At 31.2% G+C, this 18,578-nt stretch overlaps 3 protein-coding genes across 3 annotated transcripts in view; 1 reads left to right on the top strand and 2 right to left on the bottom strand.

Moving 5' to 3' along the window:
- The window catches only part of LOC125871081 (60S ribosomal protein L18-2), a 271,584-nt gene that overhangs the window by 115,800 nt on the left and 137,206 nt on the right, over positions 1 to 18,578 (bottom strand). The window lies entirely within an intron of this gene.
- Positions 3,161 to 5,488, bottom strand: LOC125871049 (probable LRR receptor-like serine/threonine-protein kinase RKF3). The gene has a single exon (XM_049551635.1). It carries the CDS (start codon positions 5,243 to 5,245, stop codon positions 3,335 to 3,337), a length of 1,911 nt encoding a protein of 636 aa, XP_049407592.1. The 5' UTR covers positions 5,246 to 5,488; the 3' UTR covers positions 3,161 to 3,334.
- LOC125871062 (receptor-like cytosolic serine/threonine-protein kinase RBK2) lies at positions 13,305 to 17,429 on the top strand. The gene is made up of 8 exons (XM_049551649.1): positions 13,305 to 13,477; positions 14,161 to 14,549; positions 15,239 to 15,490; positions 15,573 to 15,727; positions 15,879 to 15,958; positions 16,067 to 16,202; positions 16,440 to 16,589; positions 16,748 to 17,429. Exons 2-8 carry the CDS (start codon positions 14,180 to 14,182, stop codon positions 16,925 to 16,927), a joined length of 1,323 nt encoding a protein of 440 aa, XP_049407606.1. The 5' UTR covers positions 13,305 to 13,477; positions 14,161 to 14,179; the 3' UTR covers positions 16,928 to 17,429.

Raw genomic sequence — 18,578 nt, 5'->3', positions numbered from 1 at the left:
CACTTGACTCTTTTCTGACAGTGACCTACTGTTTATCCCCTTTCTTAATGATTTTTCTTTTTTTAACTGATGTATAATGTCCTATAAAATAAATTTGTCCTAGAGCATAATAATATTATTATTCACTTATAACCAATGTATATTCTTTGTCTATACAGCTCATTTGTCTTTTCATTTAATGCTGTGCTAAATATCTTAACAAAATACACTGCTCCTTATCCTAAGCTGCTAGGATACATAGACACACACCTTTAGTAGTGATCAAATCTTCAAAATGGAATTTTTTTTAATGCAAATTCAAATTAGCTTAGTCTCGAGACGAATATCAAACACCGAGCTCAAATTAGCTTATGCACATAAATGATCAATAGAGACGATGCCTTTGATTAAAAAGAAAATTTAGCTTAGCCTCGAGATGAATATCAAACATAGAGTCAAATTAGCTTAGCATCGAGACGCATACACACTGAATAGAGAAAGAAACATAGGTAGGTAGAGAAAAGGACAAGATTAGCTGAGCAGTATGTTTTTGGGGCTATTCTACATATGGCAATTTAAAATGGAAATTTCCAACTCAAGATACTTTAGCATCTAGTCATTACAATAAAAACAATTTTTATCAGCAATAAATATGCATATTAACAAAGAGTTAGTTAATTGTCATTAGATCTAATGTTTCTATAGACTTTAGCGATTTGTACATTGCACTAAAAATACAAGCTATTGGTGTTAATTAATTTCAGCTAAAATATTTTTGGTGTGGTGGGTAGGCATCTTAATTTTAAGTAGTTCCAATACAGGAGAGGTCATTGATCCAATCTTTTTGGCGTTTTAAGACATCATCTGTGTGAAAAATGCTTCAATATTATACTTGTGGAAAAAAAAAAAAAAAACTTGCATTATGACATTGACACAGATCAAGTTCAATTTTGATTAGCCAACTAGGCCCTTTTTTTTGAAATTTTGTTTGATTAGGACAGTTAGGTATCAGATGGTATAAGGGGAACGATACATTCAATATTTATATCAAATCAAGTGAATATAGAATATGCGCATTTTATATAAATATTTATGTTTTACTTATGATAAAGTATTAAATTTACGTCTTCGTCTTTTAAAACACTGATATCTTGTCATTGTCAATGAGTTGTCTTGCAAGTGGAAGTTAGTTGTTGTACACGTATATTCATCTGGTCCTATTTGAATATAAGAAGTTTGAAATGTTTATGTCAAATAAGGACATATTATTAATTATTTGAATGAACTGAACCCACATAGAACGTCCATATTGAGCTTTCATATGACCAGTACCAATTAGTTAGGAATTGACATGCAATTTCAAATCGTTATATGAAATTTTAAATTCTTCAAAAAGTTTGATTTGTGAATTTTATATCATGATTTCACATGATAATTGAATCACAAATTTATGTAAAATAACCCACCATTTTATATCTATCAACCATTTATTTCATAAATAATCAAAATTTATAGTTGATGGTATGACTTTTATAAACCTTTAAATCATTTATATCGGATATAACTATTACTGTCACCAACCAAATTTATTATTACTTCAACCAGAGTCGTATACTACAACAACTCATGTTTAATTTTACTTTTTTTATTGAATTTAAGTTCAATCAATAAATGTTGTATCTTTTTAGAATAACTTTGTGATAGTGTATTATACTTTTGTTATAAATTTTTGCTTATTTGATAAGAAAATTGTATAATGAATTGGAACAATTTTGATAGTTTTCACAAATTATGAGGTTTATTGTTTATGAAAAAAAAATACAACTTAAAAAATCAAATTGCATGACCAAACAAAACTTTAATTTCATTTCATATCATGATTTCATCTCACCTTACCAAACGACTTGTAATAAAAACTTTAGTATAAGCATGTTCAATTATAAAAGTTGTGTGGAAAAGAATAGATACAAACCCCCAATTAGGATGAACATAATTTATGCCAAGTACTGTCAGATTCGATCGGTCTTACTATAATAGCAATAAGGCATGTCGTTATTAATAACATGGGATTAGAACCCATTTGTCTCTGTTAATCCTCTATTCAAGATTTAAATCATGTGCTAAAATTAACATGTATGTGTTTGTGTCACCCTTAATTATAAGTCTCGAGTTTGAGTTCTGATTTTGAAAACAGTCTATTGAGAGTGTCATCCACAAATAGGCCCGTCTGGACATCGGATGGAAAATCAATTCTAGTAGAATCGCTGCACATTGCTAATTTTCTATAGCCTCGTTTGTCATTTTTACTGCATATGTAACACCATGTGAGGTACTCTTCTTGTCCAGCATCCAATGCTTTGATATAGTTTTTTTTATACGGAAAAGGGTCAAAAATGTATTTAAATTATGTAAAATTTAGTAAAGATGTACTATGTTAATAGTTTGATCCAAAAATGTCCCTATTGTTACTTTTGGTAAAAACATGTTCATTCTCCCAATAAACATATTGTTTCTTTTTTCTTTTTAAACACATTAATTTCCTAATAAAATATTTTTTCTAAATCGCTTTAACTAATATAAAGAGGGTAATTTTTTCTTTTTGAAGTTTCACACTTTATTAACACGGACTTTTACCCTTATTGTGAAGCCTATTCTTGAGAAACAACAAATGAGACCTATATAGTTGCAGGTCAGTTAGTTTAAGGAAATTAAATGCATTACAAAATAGGATTTATTAGTATCTGTAGTCTTGGTAAAGCAAGGGACAATTGAAGAGTCCTCTTGCTCTTTAGCTAGTATTGAAGAATGTTCCATATCCATTAAAATAACCACATTACAACCACCAGATTAATCATGTTCATTAATACTTGTTTAACTTTTATATACGGAGAGCGTAAAAGTTAGTAACATGTTATAACTACACTTGTAGTGTAAAAAGTCTAAGTACTGACAATGTAAATAAGTGAAACCTTACCACTAAACAAACAAGATCGTGTGGAAGGGAGGATGTAATTTACCATTAGACGAATGCTAGCTATAGAGGTGATGTAGTTCTTGCTTCATCCATCATGATTGTTGTGGCTGAAGAAACAGAGTCGTGACCCGCTCCTTTTAGGACTTCAACCTAATATGGAGCAGAGTTGATGCTAATCGAACTCTGCTTCAATATCATGGAGATTGTTTACATAAGAATCAAAAGTCGAGTACACATACATAGTCACTGTACAATTTGTGTTAGTGTTCAGGTTCCTATATCAGAAACAAATTTGAGGCAAATAAACCAATGAATAAGCTATTCATCACAACTCATAGAATGTCAATCAAGGCAGGCAGATCAAAATGATACTGTAAAGCTCTATCGCAATCTGTGATCCAATGTTCTTGCTCTGACAGAATCACTATCTGCCAGAGGTGTCTCGCGCTCAAATATGTAAGGCTGATAGCCTGCAGCTGTGGACAGATTACCTGAGTTACCACTACTGCTAACAGACCTTTCAATGTCATCAAGATCAGCAATGAGAGAAATTGGTCTCTCCGGTATGGTTGGAACAGGTATCTCAGCGTCCAACATGTTCACAACCTGGTCCATTGTTGGCCTCGCGTACAATTGTGGATGTGAACAAAGAACAGCTACCAATACATACTTCTCCATAACTTCTGGTGGCCCCAAATGCGGAATGCTGTCTTCAAGAACATCTAATGCTCTGCCTTCCCTAACCAATGACCAGGCCCAATCAGTTACAAGTGTCGGCTGCCCCTCCTTAAACTCCATTATTGCTTTCTTTCCACTCAAAAGCTCAAGAAGCACAACTCCAAAGCTATAAACATCGCTCCTTTCAGTCAATTGGCCATACAAAGCATACTCAGGTGCTACATACCCCATCGTCCCTGCTACACGAGTGCTCAAATGAGTCATCCCTTCAGGAGTGAACTTTGCCAATCCAAAATCCGCCACCTTAGGTTCAAAACTCTCATCTAAAAGTATATTACTAGCCTTAATATCCCTGTGAATAATACCAGGTTGTGCTCCATAATGCAGGTAAGCCAATCCTCTAGCAGTGCCAATTGCAACTTTCTGCCTAATACCCCAACTCAATTTCTCATGTCTCCTCCCAAACAAATGATCATGAAGACTCCCATTCTTCATCAAATCACAAACAATGATCCTTTGGTGACCCTCAAAAGGGGTTGTCGCAGTGCAGTACCCTCTCAAAGCCACCAAATTCACATGCCTAACACTAGCAATAACCTCCACTTCATGAGTGAAATTCGCATCTCCAGCAACCGAACAATTCTTGAACCTCTTCAAAGCTACTTCAATCCCACCAGGCAACACACCCTTATACACATTCCCATACCCACCTGTCCCAACTATATTCACCCTAGAGAAATTCTTCGTAGCCGCCTTAATCTCATCAAAATCATACCTAATCAAAGTAGTACTTCCACTAATCGAATCCAGACGAGAACTCAAATTACTCTCCAATCTCTTAGCATTCCACTTATTCGCCAACCCAATTTTCCTCTTCCTCCACAGAAACCAATAACCAAACACAACAAGTGCGAAAACCAACACACAAACTACCACCACCACCACAATAACAACCACATTCTTCTTACCTTTCCCTGAGCTACCAACACTAACATCAAGAAGAAACAAACATTTTGCAGTACCCTTATCAGTAGGTCCAAACTGATTAGCAAAAGCAGCTGCATAAACCGAAGGATAAGCCGCACAATCGAACAAATTTCCAACAGAAGGACCAGGTAGATACGAAGCAAGCCCAGATAAACTAGTAGTACAAGTAGCACAAGGGGAATTGTTCTCTAAAGACTGATTACACGAAGAAACAATATTAGTAATCGCAGTTGGAGATACCTTAGACTCGAACTCGGAACGAGTTGTGATATTCATACAACCCTGAGAGATCCAAGATGTTTGAAACCCACAAGAACTCCGGATATCAAAGTTATGGACATAATCGTTGACCAGAGACTGATAAGAGTTCCAGCAAGAATCGGCGGAACTCAGGGGGGGGAAGAAAGAGTTGGTACGGCGGAGATACTCCGATTGAACTAGACGTAAACCCTGACGAATGTACTGACACTGCGCTGTGGAATTCAAAGTGGGTCTTTTTGAATTTTGATCTATGATTTTGCGAAGTGAACTGAAATCGAGAGGACATGAAGAAGAATTGGTGATTTGTCCAAAACAAGAAGAAAACGAAAGGCAAAGAAACAGGAAGAGACGAAGAAAAGGGAACATGATTACGAGATGAAGAAACAAGATTTATTCAGTTGTCGGTAATCAATACACATAATACTTATGAAACATGTAAGCACAAATTGTTGTGTTGGAGATTAATCATCTACCATTTTCATTAGTATAAAGTAATATTATTTTAATGCAAATGAATGAAGAATATTCATATCTGGAAGGCAGCCAAGATTTTGTAGTTTTTGGGTTCTAGAAATTGTGTGCTTCTGGGAAATGAGTTGAAAGGTTGAGATTTGAGATATATTCTGTCTCTCATAGGAAAAGAGGGTCTTATTTTTATGTAAACTGTTTAGTCAAAAGGGATTAAAAGTCAAGAACACCTACTTTTGGTTAAGCAATTGAAGTTTTGATATTAACTCTGAGGAAGGTTGCAAAGGGTCAATCGGAAACAGTTCCCTGTCCTATAAAAGTAGGGACACGGCTATGTACAGTTTACCTTTCTCAAATCTCAATTGTGAGATTACACTAGATCTGTTATCGTAATTGAAGTTTTGATATTAGTAATGTGTAGTTGTGGTTGACAAATAAGGAGTGATAAGTAGAAATGTTCTTAAATTCTTAAGAAAAAGTTACCAGTATGAAAGCATATCTGTAAAGAAAAGGAATGACATATATGAAATGGAAAAGAAGTTAAACGGGTTTTGTTTTAGGAAAAATATTTTGAATACTAAATAAAATTAATTTAAAGTACTCATATGAAAATCACAAGTCCAGGCTGATCAATTTATGATTTGCGGGTCATTTTAATTTCATTGTCTTATTTTAACTTGACACTTATTTAAAATGGTAAAGAATACTTTTGAATCATATATTTTTAAATTAAAGATATATAAAATGTATTAAATATCCTTAAATCTTGTGGTCATAGATTTGAAAGATTAAAATTAAGCCAAAAAAAAGTTTCTTTTTAAGGGGAGTATAAAAAAATACTTAGGGCAAACAAATTAAAATAAAATGAGTATTTTTTATGTTTACCAAACGCATAGATAAGGTTAAATTATATGTATGTTGACGAAAGGTAGCATGCCCATAGATTAACCCAAATGTGCAAATATATAAGTCTACGTCATATTAACTTAAATACAACAATTTTTTTATTTTACATTCCAAATTGAAATGATCATTCCAGTATCTTGAATAATTTTTTGTTTAGAATTACCTAGATTTTGTGGTATTATTTTATTAATTGGAGGAGGCAAATATTCATGAAATAAATTAGGTATGCACAGTAAAAAAAAAGTCAAAAACACCAACTGATGCTACTACAAGTAGTTAGTACAAAATTACTAAAAGATGTAGTGAATCTATTCTTCTCTTAATCAGATGTCTCAGATTCGAACTTTGAATAGGAAAAAATCCTTGATAGAAAGCTCTTTTCCTCAAATAGGGTCATATGAGGTGTGATTCCAGAACAGTTGGATTTTAATACGAGTACCGTACATCGAGTGGATACAAAAAAAAAAGTAGTTAGTAGAAAAGCTGATGCAAGTCTTGTTAGGATTGGGCCAGCCATAGCTAACACCAATTCCATTCTTTGGAATTTTATAGTTGGACCTTCCTAATGGTAGGGAAAGTCATAGTAGGTAATCATTTCTTATTTGAATGCTAATATGCAAATCTGTTTACTGTACAATGATTTATCAATGAAAAAGTCTGAATCAAAAAGCTGGATTTGAATTAATAGTGGGTTTAATTGTTGCATAATGCACTTTTCTTGGAACCTATAAAGATTTTTTTGATACATTAATCTTTGTGCATAAAGAAATTACACTATCAAAATCACTAGTTATAGGTAATTAATTAGTAACTCGATGAAAATAATAATTACTAACAACCTCTAAACCATCATAATATATGTCTAAATACAATTTTGAAATCTATGATCAAATGAGAACTTAAAAACTAAAGTCATATAAACATTACTAGGAGAATATTATAATTTGAATATATAATATTTATGTCCGACATAACTTTTTATTATAACAAGAGCACAAGTTAAAGATCAACACAAAATAAGCACACAAGTGCCAATGCCCTCCCCCGCAATATCTCTCCATCCTCACCTGTTTTCTTGTATTTGATGGAAGAACTACTTTTCGAGCCCAAATCACTTTGCTACATATCATGTAAAATGGCCCAAGTTTACTACCTTTTCACTTGAATAGCTTAATAATATTCAAATTCAAACCAAATTTTAGCTAGTACAATCATTATTAATAATAATGTAACGATTGGTCAGGTCGTTTTGAACTCCAAGAATTTTTTTTAAAGAATTTTTTCTGAAAAATTTAAATGGAAATTTTAAATTATTCATCAACTATTGTTATGAATTTTTTTTTAATTAAATTACATGGTTAAGCAAATATATACTAGTTAATTAGTTTTCATAGCTATAGAATTAGTTAATTACCACTTGCGATCAATATTCAGTGATAATTATGTGGGTTGGGTTTCGATTTTATATAATTCGAAATTTGTATAATATAATTTGTATAACTGTTTAAAGTTCAGATGTATGTGTTTGTATAAATTCGTTACTTTGAGTTACTACAAAAATAACTCAATTATACAAAAACTCACCCGCGAATTATACAAACCCACGAATTATACAAATGAGACAACTTAAATTGTAGCTACAGCCCGTAAATATGCAAACTATAGTTATGGAGTATAATTAAATTTATTTTAGTGATTGTTTGCGAAAATTTATCTTAATTAATTTAATTAGTAATTAATAGATTAATTCCATAATTTATTTGATATCTTACGCCACTTGATCCATATATTAGAATAAGTTAGTGGAAGCCGCAATTTGAAAACGGAGACTACAGGTACTATTAACCTTTCATGGCCTTTCCATTTATTTATTAAGTTGAATCGGTAAACTAATTGGGTTGGCTGACCGATTGATTGAAAATATAAATGTCATCACTATATGTATTTTTGAATCGTGACAAATAATATATGTGTATATTTTACATCAAAGTATACACTTAATATACTTTTGTTATACATTAGATATACATTAACGATAATTATAAACAGTTACGGTTAGATGGGTGAATTATTTATTTAAGCAGTCTCATCTTTAGAACCCTTTTACTTAACAAAATTTGGATTAATCTTTAATACAGTAATTAGTGAAGTCAACTATTCATCAAATGAAACGTATAAATTAATCACTATGTGATGATGAATCTAATTAAAGCAAATTTGTATACTTGCTTACGCAAAAACCAATATTTAACTTAGAAGAACTCTTTTAAATATATCCTTGATAATTAATTAATTATCCCAAGACGGCCTGGAGTTTGATAATAATCCAAGTGATATATAGTATAATTTTCAAAGCTAGTTACATATTTCTGACTATTTATAACCAAAAAAACAATTTGTTTACATTAATACAAGTTGTATACAATATATAGTGTTTAAAACGTGAGAAAATCAAGTAATTATCGACGTAGTTTAATTAGCTTTTAGTTTCCCGTCGACTTGGACTTGGTCAATTAGTTATATATAAATTACATATTAGCAACTTGTAATTTATTCATTTAATTAGAACTAGTATTAGTGTAAATGGACAAAATGGTGGGCAAAATCAAAAGATTTTCCACTAATTGAGGCTAGCTAGCCACAATATATTGGTGAATTATATTTAATCATGACTTAAAACTCTAATTAGATGGATTACAATAACAACGCATTACGCATGCATCGTTTTACAATATCAATCACGTGAGAGACTAATATAATACTCATAATTAATCTATTTTAAATAGAGAAACTTATCAACATGAGCAGGCCAAACTTATTTGTTACTCCCTCGGTCCCAATTTATGTAACATATTTCATTTTTCGAGAGTCAAACAATTTAAGTTTAATCGGAAATTTACGTATGAAATCAATTTTTTTGAAATATATATTTGTATACTACGTAAAAAGTAATATAAGTCACAATAATTAATAGTCCAAAATAATTTTAAAATATATTGAAAATTTACAGTTAAAGATAGACTTGTTTGAATCTCGAAATTTGAAATGTGTCACATAAATTAGAACGAAAGGAGTAATTAATAACTCTGGAAATGTAAAAAATCTATATATTGATTATGTATATTATGTTTATATTATATTATACATAAATACATAAAATCAGATATTTACCAGTTATAAATCACCCAAAGAAATTGAACTATAATTATTCTATTAAAATATGCGTAGACACGTACACATGCTAGTTTGTAGATAAGTACATACTTTTACATGACCTTTTGGAGTTTGTTACGACAATTCAAAGTAATGTAGCGCTATCATAGTCCACAAAAACATATTTTCTAAATTATTAGTCATAGAAGACAAAAATTTAATTGAATTTAGAGTCTTAAATATTAAATTTTTTATTATAATTTAAAAATAATGAAGAGCTTAATATTAAAAATTTAATTAATTTAAAGTTTTAAATATTAAAAAAATTAAATATATAAAATTAAATAATTTGAGTAAAACAAGGACTATTCAATGCACGTAGTGTGGTCATTATGCATATAATCTGTAGCTATGAGATTAGCATGAGATTTTTTATTTTTTTTGCTTAACTATAATTTTTCATCCGCCATCGCTAATTCTTATTTTTCTTGTAGTGGAAAACCCTATATATATTGACACAAATTATATTATATTATAGTGAGTTGAAAAATAGAGGGGAAACAAAAAAGTGTCCTAATTAATTACATTGATATAACTTATACCAAAAGTCTATAATCTTGATAGAAATCGATTGAAAGCAACGTAGATTCACTAAAGATCAATAATAACTAGGAAGTGTTGCTTTAGTAGGAGTAGTAAATCATAATATTAGTCGTTTTTGCAAAGTTTGCATTCCACGTTTTCTTCTCTTTTTACCAATATATATATATATATATATAATGTTGGAGTACTATACATTATAATAATTCACAAATAATCTTGCATCATGCATAGAAGAGACTGCTGCATCTTATCATGTTGCACGTAAGTTTCTATTGATTTTTTTTATTATTATTATATATAGAATTCAAATGAAAGTAACCATGGAACGAGCCGTTTATCATTTTCATAAATTATATTGATTTTGTTTCATTTTATGCACCACACTTTTTTATTTTTTTAAAAAAGAGTGACGCATTTGTAATTTATTTGTAACCAATATAATTTAAGTTTTTCACTTTATTTCAATATGCATATTTTTGTAATCATAAAAATATTAAAGAGACATTGATAGTCTTCCACTGATTGTCATATTTTTCTTTCGATCCGTAAAATGTAAATTAAGTATTAATCTTAGATTCAATCTTATTCCAGAATAAAAAATTGAAACATAATATATTAATATTACATGTTAAATTTTATGTCGAATCAAATTTCATACACATAAATTTTAAAAAGGGGATCGGATTAGAGTATAAATTATTGTTGCAGTAAAATGTAGTGGAGATGATGATATGATGAGAAGTGAGAAGCAATCACAAAATTGCGTAGCAATATATAATAAATAATATATAGTTGCGTACGTGTGAAGAGGGATCAAGTAGAAATAATGATGGAAGTCATTTAGATTTGCAATTATCATATGACACGATGCTTTCCTCACAACCCAATACTTTTTGTTCCTATTTTTTAATTAAAAAAATCTAATCAACAATCTTTTTTATGACATAATATATAAATGTGTCTTCTAATTTGACTTTAGCTGATATTTATGTTCTCTAATTTTGGGTATGCACAAGTAGACATTAAACTTGTATAAATTAAACAAGTAAATACACACGTCTTACATGGAATAATCCACATAAAATGTTACATAGGACACAAGGGCGGATCTAGTAACACCTAAGGGGTGTCATGTATAAAATTGAACAAATAAACACACATGTCTTACTAGGATTGTGTATTGGTCGGTTCCATTCAATTTAGAAGTTTATCGGTTATCTATTTATAGACATGTAAAACCGTTAAGAATCATTAAGATATTGACTTATCGGTTATCAGTTATTGATCGTTATCAGTTTAACCATTAAAATTTGACGCAAAAAATAAATGATTGAAAATGACTTAGAAACATGATGACTGACAAATTAAATAAAGGACAAGTTACTTAACTACACTCCTTTACTTACCTTAATATCCTTTTATCCCTACTTATTTCATAAATTTCAAAAATCCCTTATTTACCTATGTATCCCGCATGTATTCCGTGCACAACGCTATGTATCACGTCATGTGGAATGTATCAAATGCTATGTATCCCGTGCACAATGCTATGTATCCCGCTATGTGAAATGTATCAAACCTAGTGTATCCTGTGCACAACGTTATGTATCCCGCAAACATCATTTTTAAGGGACTTTTGGTAAATAGAAAACTAGAAGGGATATGATGTTATTTAGTATTTATAATATGTGGTTCCTATAATTTATACTTAAATAAACCATGCACATGAGCTGGTAGGTTGTATCTTGCTCAAAAACAACACTAATACATTATTGAATAACCGAAAGTTTGATACTGCCAGAAATAAAAATATGAAATTGAATCATAAGTCAAGGACTTTATATACCTAATGGTATAAACATAATTTATTAATTTACTATCGCGTTATCGGTTAATCCGTTAAGAAAAAGCTCAAACCATTAAAAACCGATAATCTGATAATAAAAAAATCAAAACTATTAAACCAATAACCCATTACCGATAAATTAATTCAAATTATTGATTTCAATTCGATTTTAAACGTCATACGTCTTACTTTGCTTCTAAAAGCCTCCTTAGCTTGGATGCTTGTGACTCTGTAGGTCCTTATAATTATTAACGTTAAATTATTTAGCCTGAAATTTGATTATATATTAGGTCAATCAGTTGAATTGATTTGAATGAGGTCACAAAACGTAATTAATCCAAATTTCAAAGTATATTAGTCCTCTAAATAATGTAAATAAAGTAGTGCCTAAACTCTAAATGATTGAAATAACGAATTGAATAATCAATAGTTAGAGTAATTAATTCAAACTCGAAACTATATTATAAAAGAAAAAAAAATCAGCTTAAGTGGGTCAACTGCCTTAAATGAAAGATCATACGTGTTTTTTTTTAAAAAATAACCATTCAATGTAAAATTCAAATGGATTGGATCATTTAGTGATACGTAAATGAAGTTAGGTAATTTTTATTGTAAAAAATGGTTTATTAGTGTTGATATAATAAAATAATTTTTTTAATGATTATTTATAAAAAAGGTGTCTTGACTAAAATAATCTTAATTTTTTTTTAGATTGACATAAATGCCATAAAATTAGGAATGTGTCAAAAATTGAGTATCTTTTTCATTCTGTTGTGAAACATCAAGTTTTAGATGCTAAATTTTCAATAATTTTGAACGGGATTGAGCCGTTCTTGAATATTTTTTTTTAAAAAAAAATTCATTTAGTGTTCAATACCTGCATTGAAGCCTGACTATTTCAGATTCGCATCACGTAATAACATTGTGATGGAAAAGCGCTCTCTACCAAGGTTTTCTCTTCTTATACCCATCCGATGTCCGATGTCGGATATCCGCATTAAAGCCCAATTATTTTATATTTGCGCCACATAACACCCCATTCAGGATGAAGAAAGCGCTCTCTATCAAGATTTCCTCTTCTTATATTCATTGAGTGTGTGCTATCCATATAAAAACTTAATTATTTTAGATTCACACCACATAAAATTTTATTCGGGATGGGTAAAAGGCTCCCACCAAGTTTTTTTGCTCTTGTTATAGTGAAGTGAAGTTTCTCGTTTTTTTGTATTTTTTTTCTTCGTTATTTCGAGTTTTGTTGGTTGGTGAGTAGTGGGGTAAGTTAGGCGGCTTGTTTGTGAAGAAAATACAACAATATCTAACCTATTTTGCGTGTTTCAAAAGAGTAATAATATAAAGTAGTATTACTCCCCTTCCTCAATTAAAACAAAAAAAAAACCTTAAAATTAAAATTTGTAGCCAAAGTTTGAATTCTCCTTTATTTCAAAAAAAATACTACTATTAGAAAAAAGACAAAAAGAAATATGTGAATATGAAATGTTCCTAAAACCCAGAAATATATTTAGCTCCAATTCCAATATCTCTATATTTAACTTTTCGACCGTTCACTTGTGTTGTGGAACTTTGTACTTACTTCAACAAAATCTCTCTTCATCTTCTTTCTGGTATGTTATCATATATAATCTCTTACACCATTTATGAACAATTCTTGGAATTTGTGCTCTGTTTTTTTTTTTAGTTCTGTTTCTGGGTATTTCTAGTTTTTTTTTTTTTTGCATAAATAGCTGTTCATGATTTTTTTTAATTCAATATTTTGTAACTTTAATTTCGTGTCTAGTCAAACACCCGTCGTATAAAATGATTAAAGAAAGAAAGAAATGTTCCTTCTGTATTGTGGCTGTTTGGAATTTTGAAATTCAAAATTTTAAGTTTTGATTGTGAATTCGAATACATAAGCTTTAATTTTTTTTTTGAAATTGAGGTAAAAAGTAGTATAAATCATAGTAATTAACAACTTAAAATATTTAAAAGATATATGAAGAAGTTCGAGTCAAAATTCTTTTAGTTTGATTGTTCGAAATTTCAAATGTGTCACGTAAATGGGGATGGATCAGTATTAGTTTCTGGTAGATGCTCTGTTTTTTGTATTTTGGCCTTGCTCTGTTCCTAAAGTTATGAACTTTTTTTCTTTTTTACTGTAATTTGTCTTAGTTTCTTTGTTAATTATAGAGATTAGTCTTTTTATAAGCTTTAATTCTTGAATTTTTAACTCTGCATGGTATGAAAAATCATTATGTTGTTGGTTTTTAGTTCATTAATCCAACATTTTTTTGCTAATTTATGGTAGATACGTATGAGCTTTAGCCATGGAGAAAACAAAAGTGAATGCATTTTCTCCAGATACAGTTCTTGAAGACTTTTTGAGGACAGCAGAATCTGAATCAGACTCTTCGAAAGCCAGCACATCGGAATTTGATGGCTCGAAAAATCAAAGATCTAGTTCGAGATGGACTGGTTTTCTCGAGCTATTTAGAAGTAAATCGAAAGGACATATGACGAAAGATCCTTTAATTAGTTCTCTGAAACTGTCCAAAAGGTTCAGCAGAAGCATGAGAGAGACAAGTAGCGGTGACATGCCAAATTCTATCCTGGATAATGGTTTGAGCTATTTCAAACCTCAATGGAAACTTTTCACCCTCTCTGAGCTTCAAACTGCAACCAATTATTTTCACCAAGGTTGGTCATCGATCTGCTCGAATTTTAATGCACCTCGAATCTTTGAATGTAGTGACTACATAGTTGTTGTTAAGTTTTAGTCATGTTAGTACGTTTAATTTAGGTCCATTGTTTGCTAGGAGTGGAGGTCGAGTATAGGGTGGAGGGTTAGTAGGTTGTCGAGCGTTATTCTTTTTCGTCCGGGAGTATTAGTTTCATTTATATGTTTGCTTAGTCTTAAATCTATAGTACTACCTACTTTGTTTCTTCCATTTCATTTATCTTATTATCTTGATATTGGTATTACAACTTCCTTTTCATCTCTTTTTGAGTCAAACGTCTATCACAAACCGTCTTTCTACTCTATAAGGTAGGGGTAGGGATGTCTGCGTATACTCTACCCTCCCTAGACCCCACTTATTGGGATTATACTGGTAGATTATTGTTGTTGTTTGCTAGGAGTTTTTTTGCGTTTGTTGAAGATATACTAGTAAAAATGTAGAGGACTTTTAGTGTTAGAGATTTGATTTTTATAATATTGGATTGAGACGGATTTAAAAAGGAGCGATACAAATTCATATAGCTGATACCAGCTTGCTTCGGATTGAGGCCTAGTGTTAGTAGTTAAAGTTGTACGACTATTGTTAAATGAAAGAAGTTCCAATTTTGTAGTTTTTGATGGTGAAAACTTTGGCAATTCTTTACTGCAGAAAATTTGATAGGAAAGGGTGGTTATGCTGAAGTTCATAAAGGACGGTTACGAAATGGCCAGTTTATCGCGGTTAAGCGGCTGACAAGGGGACCACAAGATGAGAGAATAGGGGATTTCTTATCTGAGCTAGGTATAATGGCTCATATCAATCATCCAAACACTGCTAAATTGATCGGTTATGCCGTTGATGGAGGACTCTTTCTTGTGCTTGAGCTATCTCCTTATGGAAGTTTGACCAATATGTTGCATGGTTAGTACGCTTCAATAGATCTTATGCATTATGTCGATCTTTTCGTCTGTTTTTTTTAACTCTATTCTACGATATATCACAGCATCGAAGCAGAAACTAGAATGGAAAATCCGGTATAAGGTAGCAATAGGGATAGCTAAAGGGATATTGTATCTTCATGAGGGTGGGCAAAGAAGGATTATCCATAGAGATATTAAGGCAGCAAATATATTGCTCACGAAGGACCTCGAACCTCAGGTATTCTAACTATTAGTAACATTTCTCTCCTAACTGTTAAGTGCTTTAATGAAACTACGAAAGTATACTCAAGGAAACGAAATCCTTATAATCTTACGTCTTACTTTTTAGGTATCGATAAAACCTGAAATACTTTCTGCTTTAAATTCAGATATGTGATTTTGGGCTAGCAAAATGGTTACCAGAGCGATGGACTCACCTCACTGTAGGAAAATTCGAAGGAACATTCGGGTGTGCACAACGTTTGGCCTTCCCTTACTTTCCTGCTTGTGATATAATGCTTCTAATTTTTGCGAGTTTGTCTTTCTAAAATGTTGTCATAAAACCTTGTGACTGTAGCTATCTTGCTCCCGAGTTCTTAATGCATGGCATAGTGGATGAAAAAACTGATGTTTTTGCTTTTGGAGTGCTTCTTTTGGAACTTATTACTGGACGTCGAGCCCTTGATTACTCACAGCAAAGCCTCGTCATTTGGGTATCCCTCGTTTCTTCACCATTGTTTTACGATATACACCAACTAAGCAAAAGAGTTTTTGCACTAATAACTGATGTGTAAAATAAGATTGTACCCTGCTACTACATGTTAAAAAAAAATGAAATTGCAATTGTAGTGCATATAAGTTATGTCCGTCGTACGTTTGCCTCTTGCATAACTTATCTATCATTTTTATGTCGGGTAAACACGTTGAAATCTCTTTTTTGTTTATTCTAGGCTAAACCCCTGCTGAAGAAGAACAGAATCAGAGAACTCGCTGATCCTTCACTTGTGGATGACTACAACCTACTACAGATGAACCTCATGGTCTTAGCTGCTTCTTTATGTGTGCAGCAGTCTTCAATTAAGCGACCCCGAATAAATCAGGCAAGTTCTTGAAATTGTTTGATCAAATTTTAATTTTCAAGTAGAAACTGCACACATGTTTAATTGATTCTTGTCTTTTGACATTCACCTACGCGCGCTCTTCCATCCGCCCTTACAATTGTGTCACTAGAATTAATCATAACTTTGGGTCGATACAGATTCTTCAGCTTCTAAGAGGCAACAGTGAAAGCCGGGATATAATCATGAGAATTAGAAAACCATCACATTGGAAGAGGTATTATGAAGAACTCTTTAACGCTGAAGAAAACAAAACGACTAGAGGGTTGAGCGGTTTAAGTCTGCAGGAACAAATAGCATTGGAAGTCTCTTTAAGATAGTGTGATGAATCGAGTTCGAGGCACAAATGCTTGTTTTGTTTGTTAAAACTGACAAACATCTTCTTGAAGAGATGAAGGAATTGATTTCAGTCGGTTTCTCCATCGTAATTATGGTACAACACAAAGTTGCACACTGGATCAATGCTTATGTTGGTACGTGGAGGCGGATTTAGGACTGAACCCAAGTTGAACCTATTACTTTTGGATCAAACCATGTGTATATATATATCGATATAATAAGAATACGCTCATTTTGAACTTAGTGACTTTTTAAGTCTTGGATTTGTCTCTGTTGGTACCTACCTCGAGAAAAGAAGCATATAGCAAGAAAAAAGCGCGATGGATCTTTGTGCAATGCATTAGTGTGGGGAGATCAAGCAAATAAAATCATTGAGATGCAGGATTTTTTTTTAGTTTTTATGACATGTAAATGCTTACTATAATCAGAGATTTATAGAGTATATTGTATTGAAATTATTTGTTAAATTTTGGTAGTTCTCTACTTCTTTTTACTGTATTTGTTTTCCCTTTTAAGGAGAGATCTTTAAAATTCTTCTTAGAGATGAAAACCAACTTTATATTTGTGCAATTCTTTACCTTGCTCAAAATTTTGTTTATAATTATAGATGAGCCAAAAGGGTCTTTGATTAGATGATATTATGTGAAGTTAGAAGTGCACTGATGGCTTAATTGTTAATGAAGTGGTCGAAAACTCTGATGTTTCAAGTTTAAAATTCAGTAGAGATAAAAAATATATGAAATGATTCTTTCCATCAATCCCAGCATTAGTGGATAGAGTTACTTGTTGCTGGTGGAAGGTGGCAGATTTTTTGCAGGATTAGTCAAGATGCGTGAAAACTAGTCCAGATACCACAATGATCATATAAAAAAAAAAAGAAAAAAAAACAATGTGAAGTTAGAAGTTGGGTAGGTATGCCCAATAACAATCTTGGAGGGTGATTTTTCATTTACCTCATAATGTAAAAATCCAACAATGTGAGAGTGATATTGTCCAACTGTCAATAAAATCTTGTATCTTAAATTAAACTTCACTTAATAAAAATTCTAAAGTGGCATTAACACATTCCACCTATTTGGACGGTGGACCTACCACAATTGAAAGTGATTTTGTGTAACGCATATACTCCGTGTTCAATCTATATTTTTTTAAAATAAAATAAAATTAATTCTAACTTTTCACATGTCATATTTAAGACTGTAAAATTAAATGATATTTTGATATTTATATATATATATATATAGGTATTTTTTCCAATTTTAATTTGATATGTTATTTGATATTTATAAATAAATTACTGAAATATCGAAAATCATACCCAAGCATATAATACTAACAATATACAACTTGATATCAATACAAAATCAAATGTTCAGACATTTTAAACTATGATTACTTTATCTTTAATTGAAATGTCTTTTTTTTTCTTTATGATTTATTAACAAAGAGAATTGCTTGTACTTTCTTTTGAATAAATATTTCTATACATATAAAGTAGGCATAACACATAAATAGGATCCTTAACTTGACTTCAAATTATAAATTTGATCTTAAACTTTGAAAGTGCACAAGCAGACACCTATCCAACTATTAAACAAGAAAACACTTGATATATTGCAGCCAAAATACGTG

The sequence above is a fragment of the Solanum stenotomum genome, chromosome 7, assembly GCF_019186545.1.
Source record: "Solanum stenotomum isolate F172 chromosome 7, ASM1918654v1, whole genome shotgun sequence".
NCBI lineage: Eukaryota > Viridiplantae > Streptophyta > Magnoliopsida > Solanales > Solanaceae > Solanum > Solanum stenotomum.
This window is presented reverse-complemented; position numbering and strand designations above follow the sequence as displayed.

What these genes read in the sequence shown, in the direction of transcription:
- LOC125871062 (XM_049551649.1), top strand. Translation starts at nt 14,180, where the DNA reads ATGGAGAAAACAAAAGTGAATGCATTTTCTCCAGATACAGTTCTTGAA. An exon ending in AAATTCGAAGGAACATTCGG is followed by an intron (nt 15,959 to 16,066) that starts GTGTGCACAACG and finishes TTGTGACTGTAG; the next exon opens with CTATCTTGCTCCCGAGTTCT. An exon ending in AGCGACCCCGAATAAATCAG is followed by an intron (nt 16,590 to 16,747) that starts GCAAGTTCTTGA and finishes GGGTCGATACAG; the next exon opens with ATTCTTCAGCTTCTAAGAGG.
- LOC125871049 (XM_049551635.1), bottom strand. Translation starts at nt 5,245, where the DNA reads ATGTTCCCTTTTCTTCGTCTCTTCCTGTTTCTTTGCCTTTCGTTTTCT.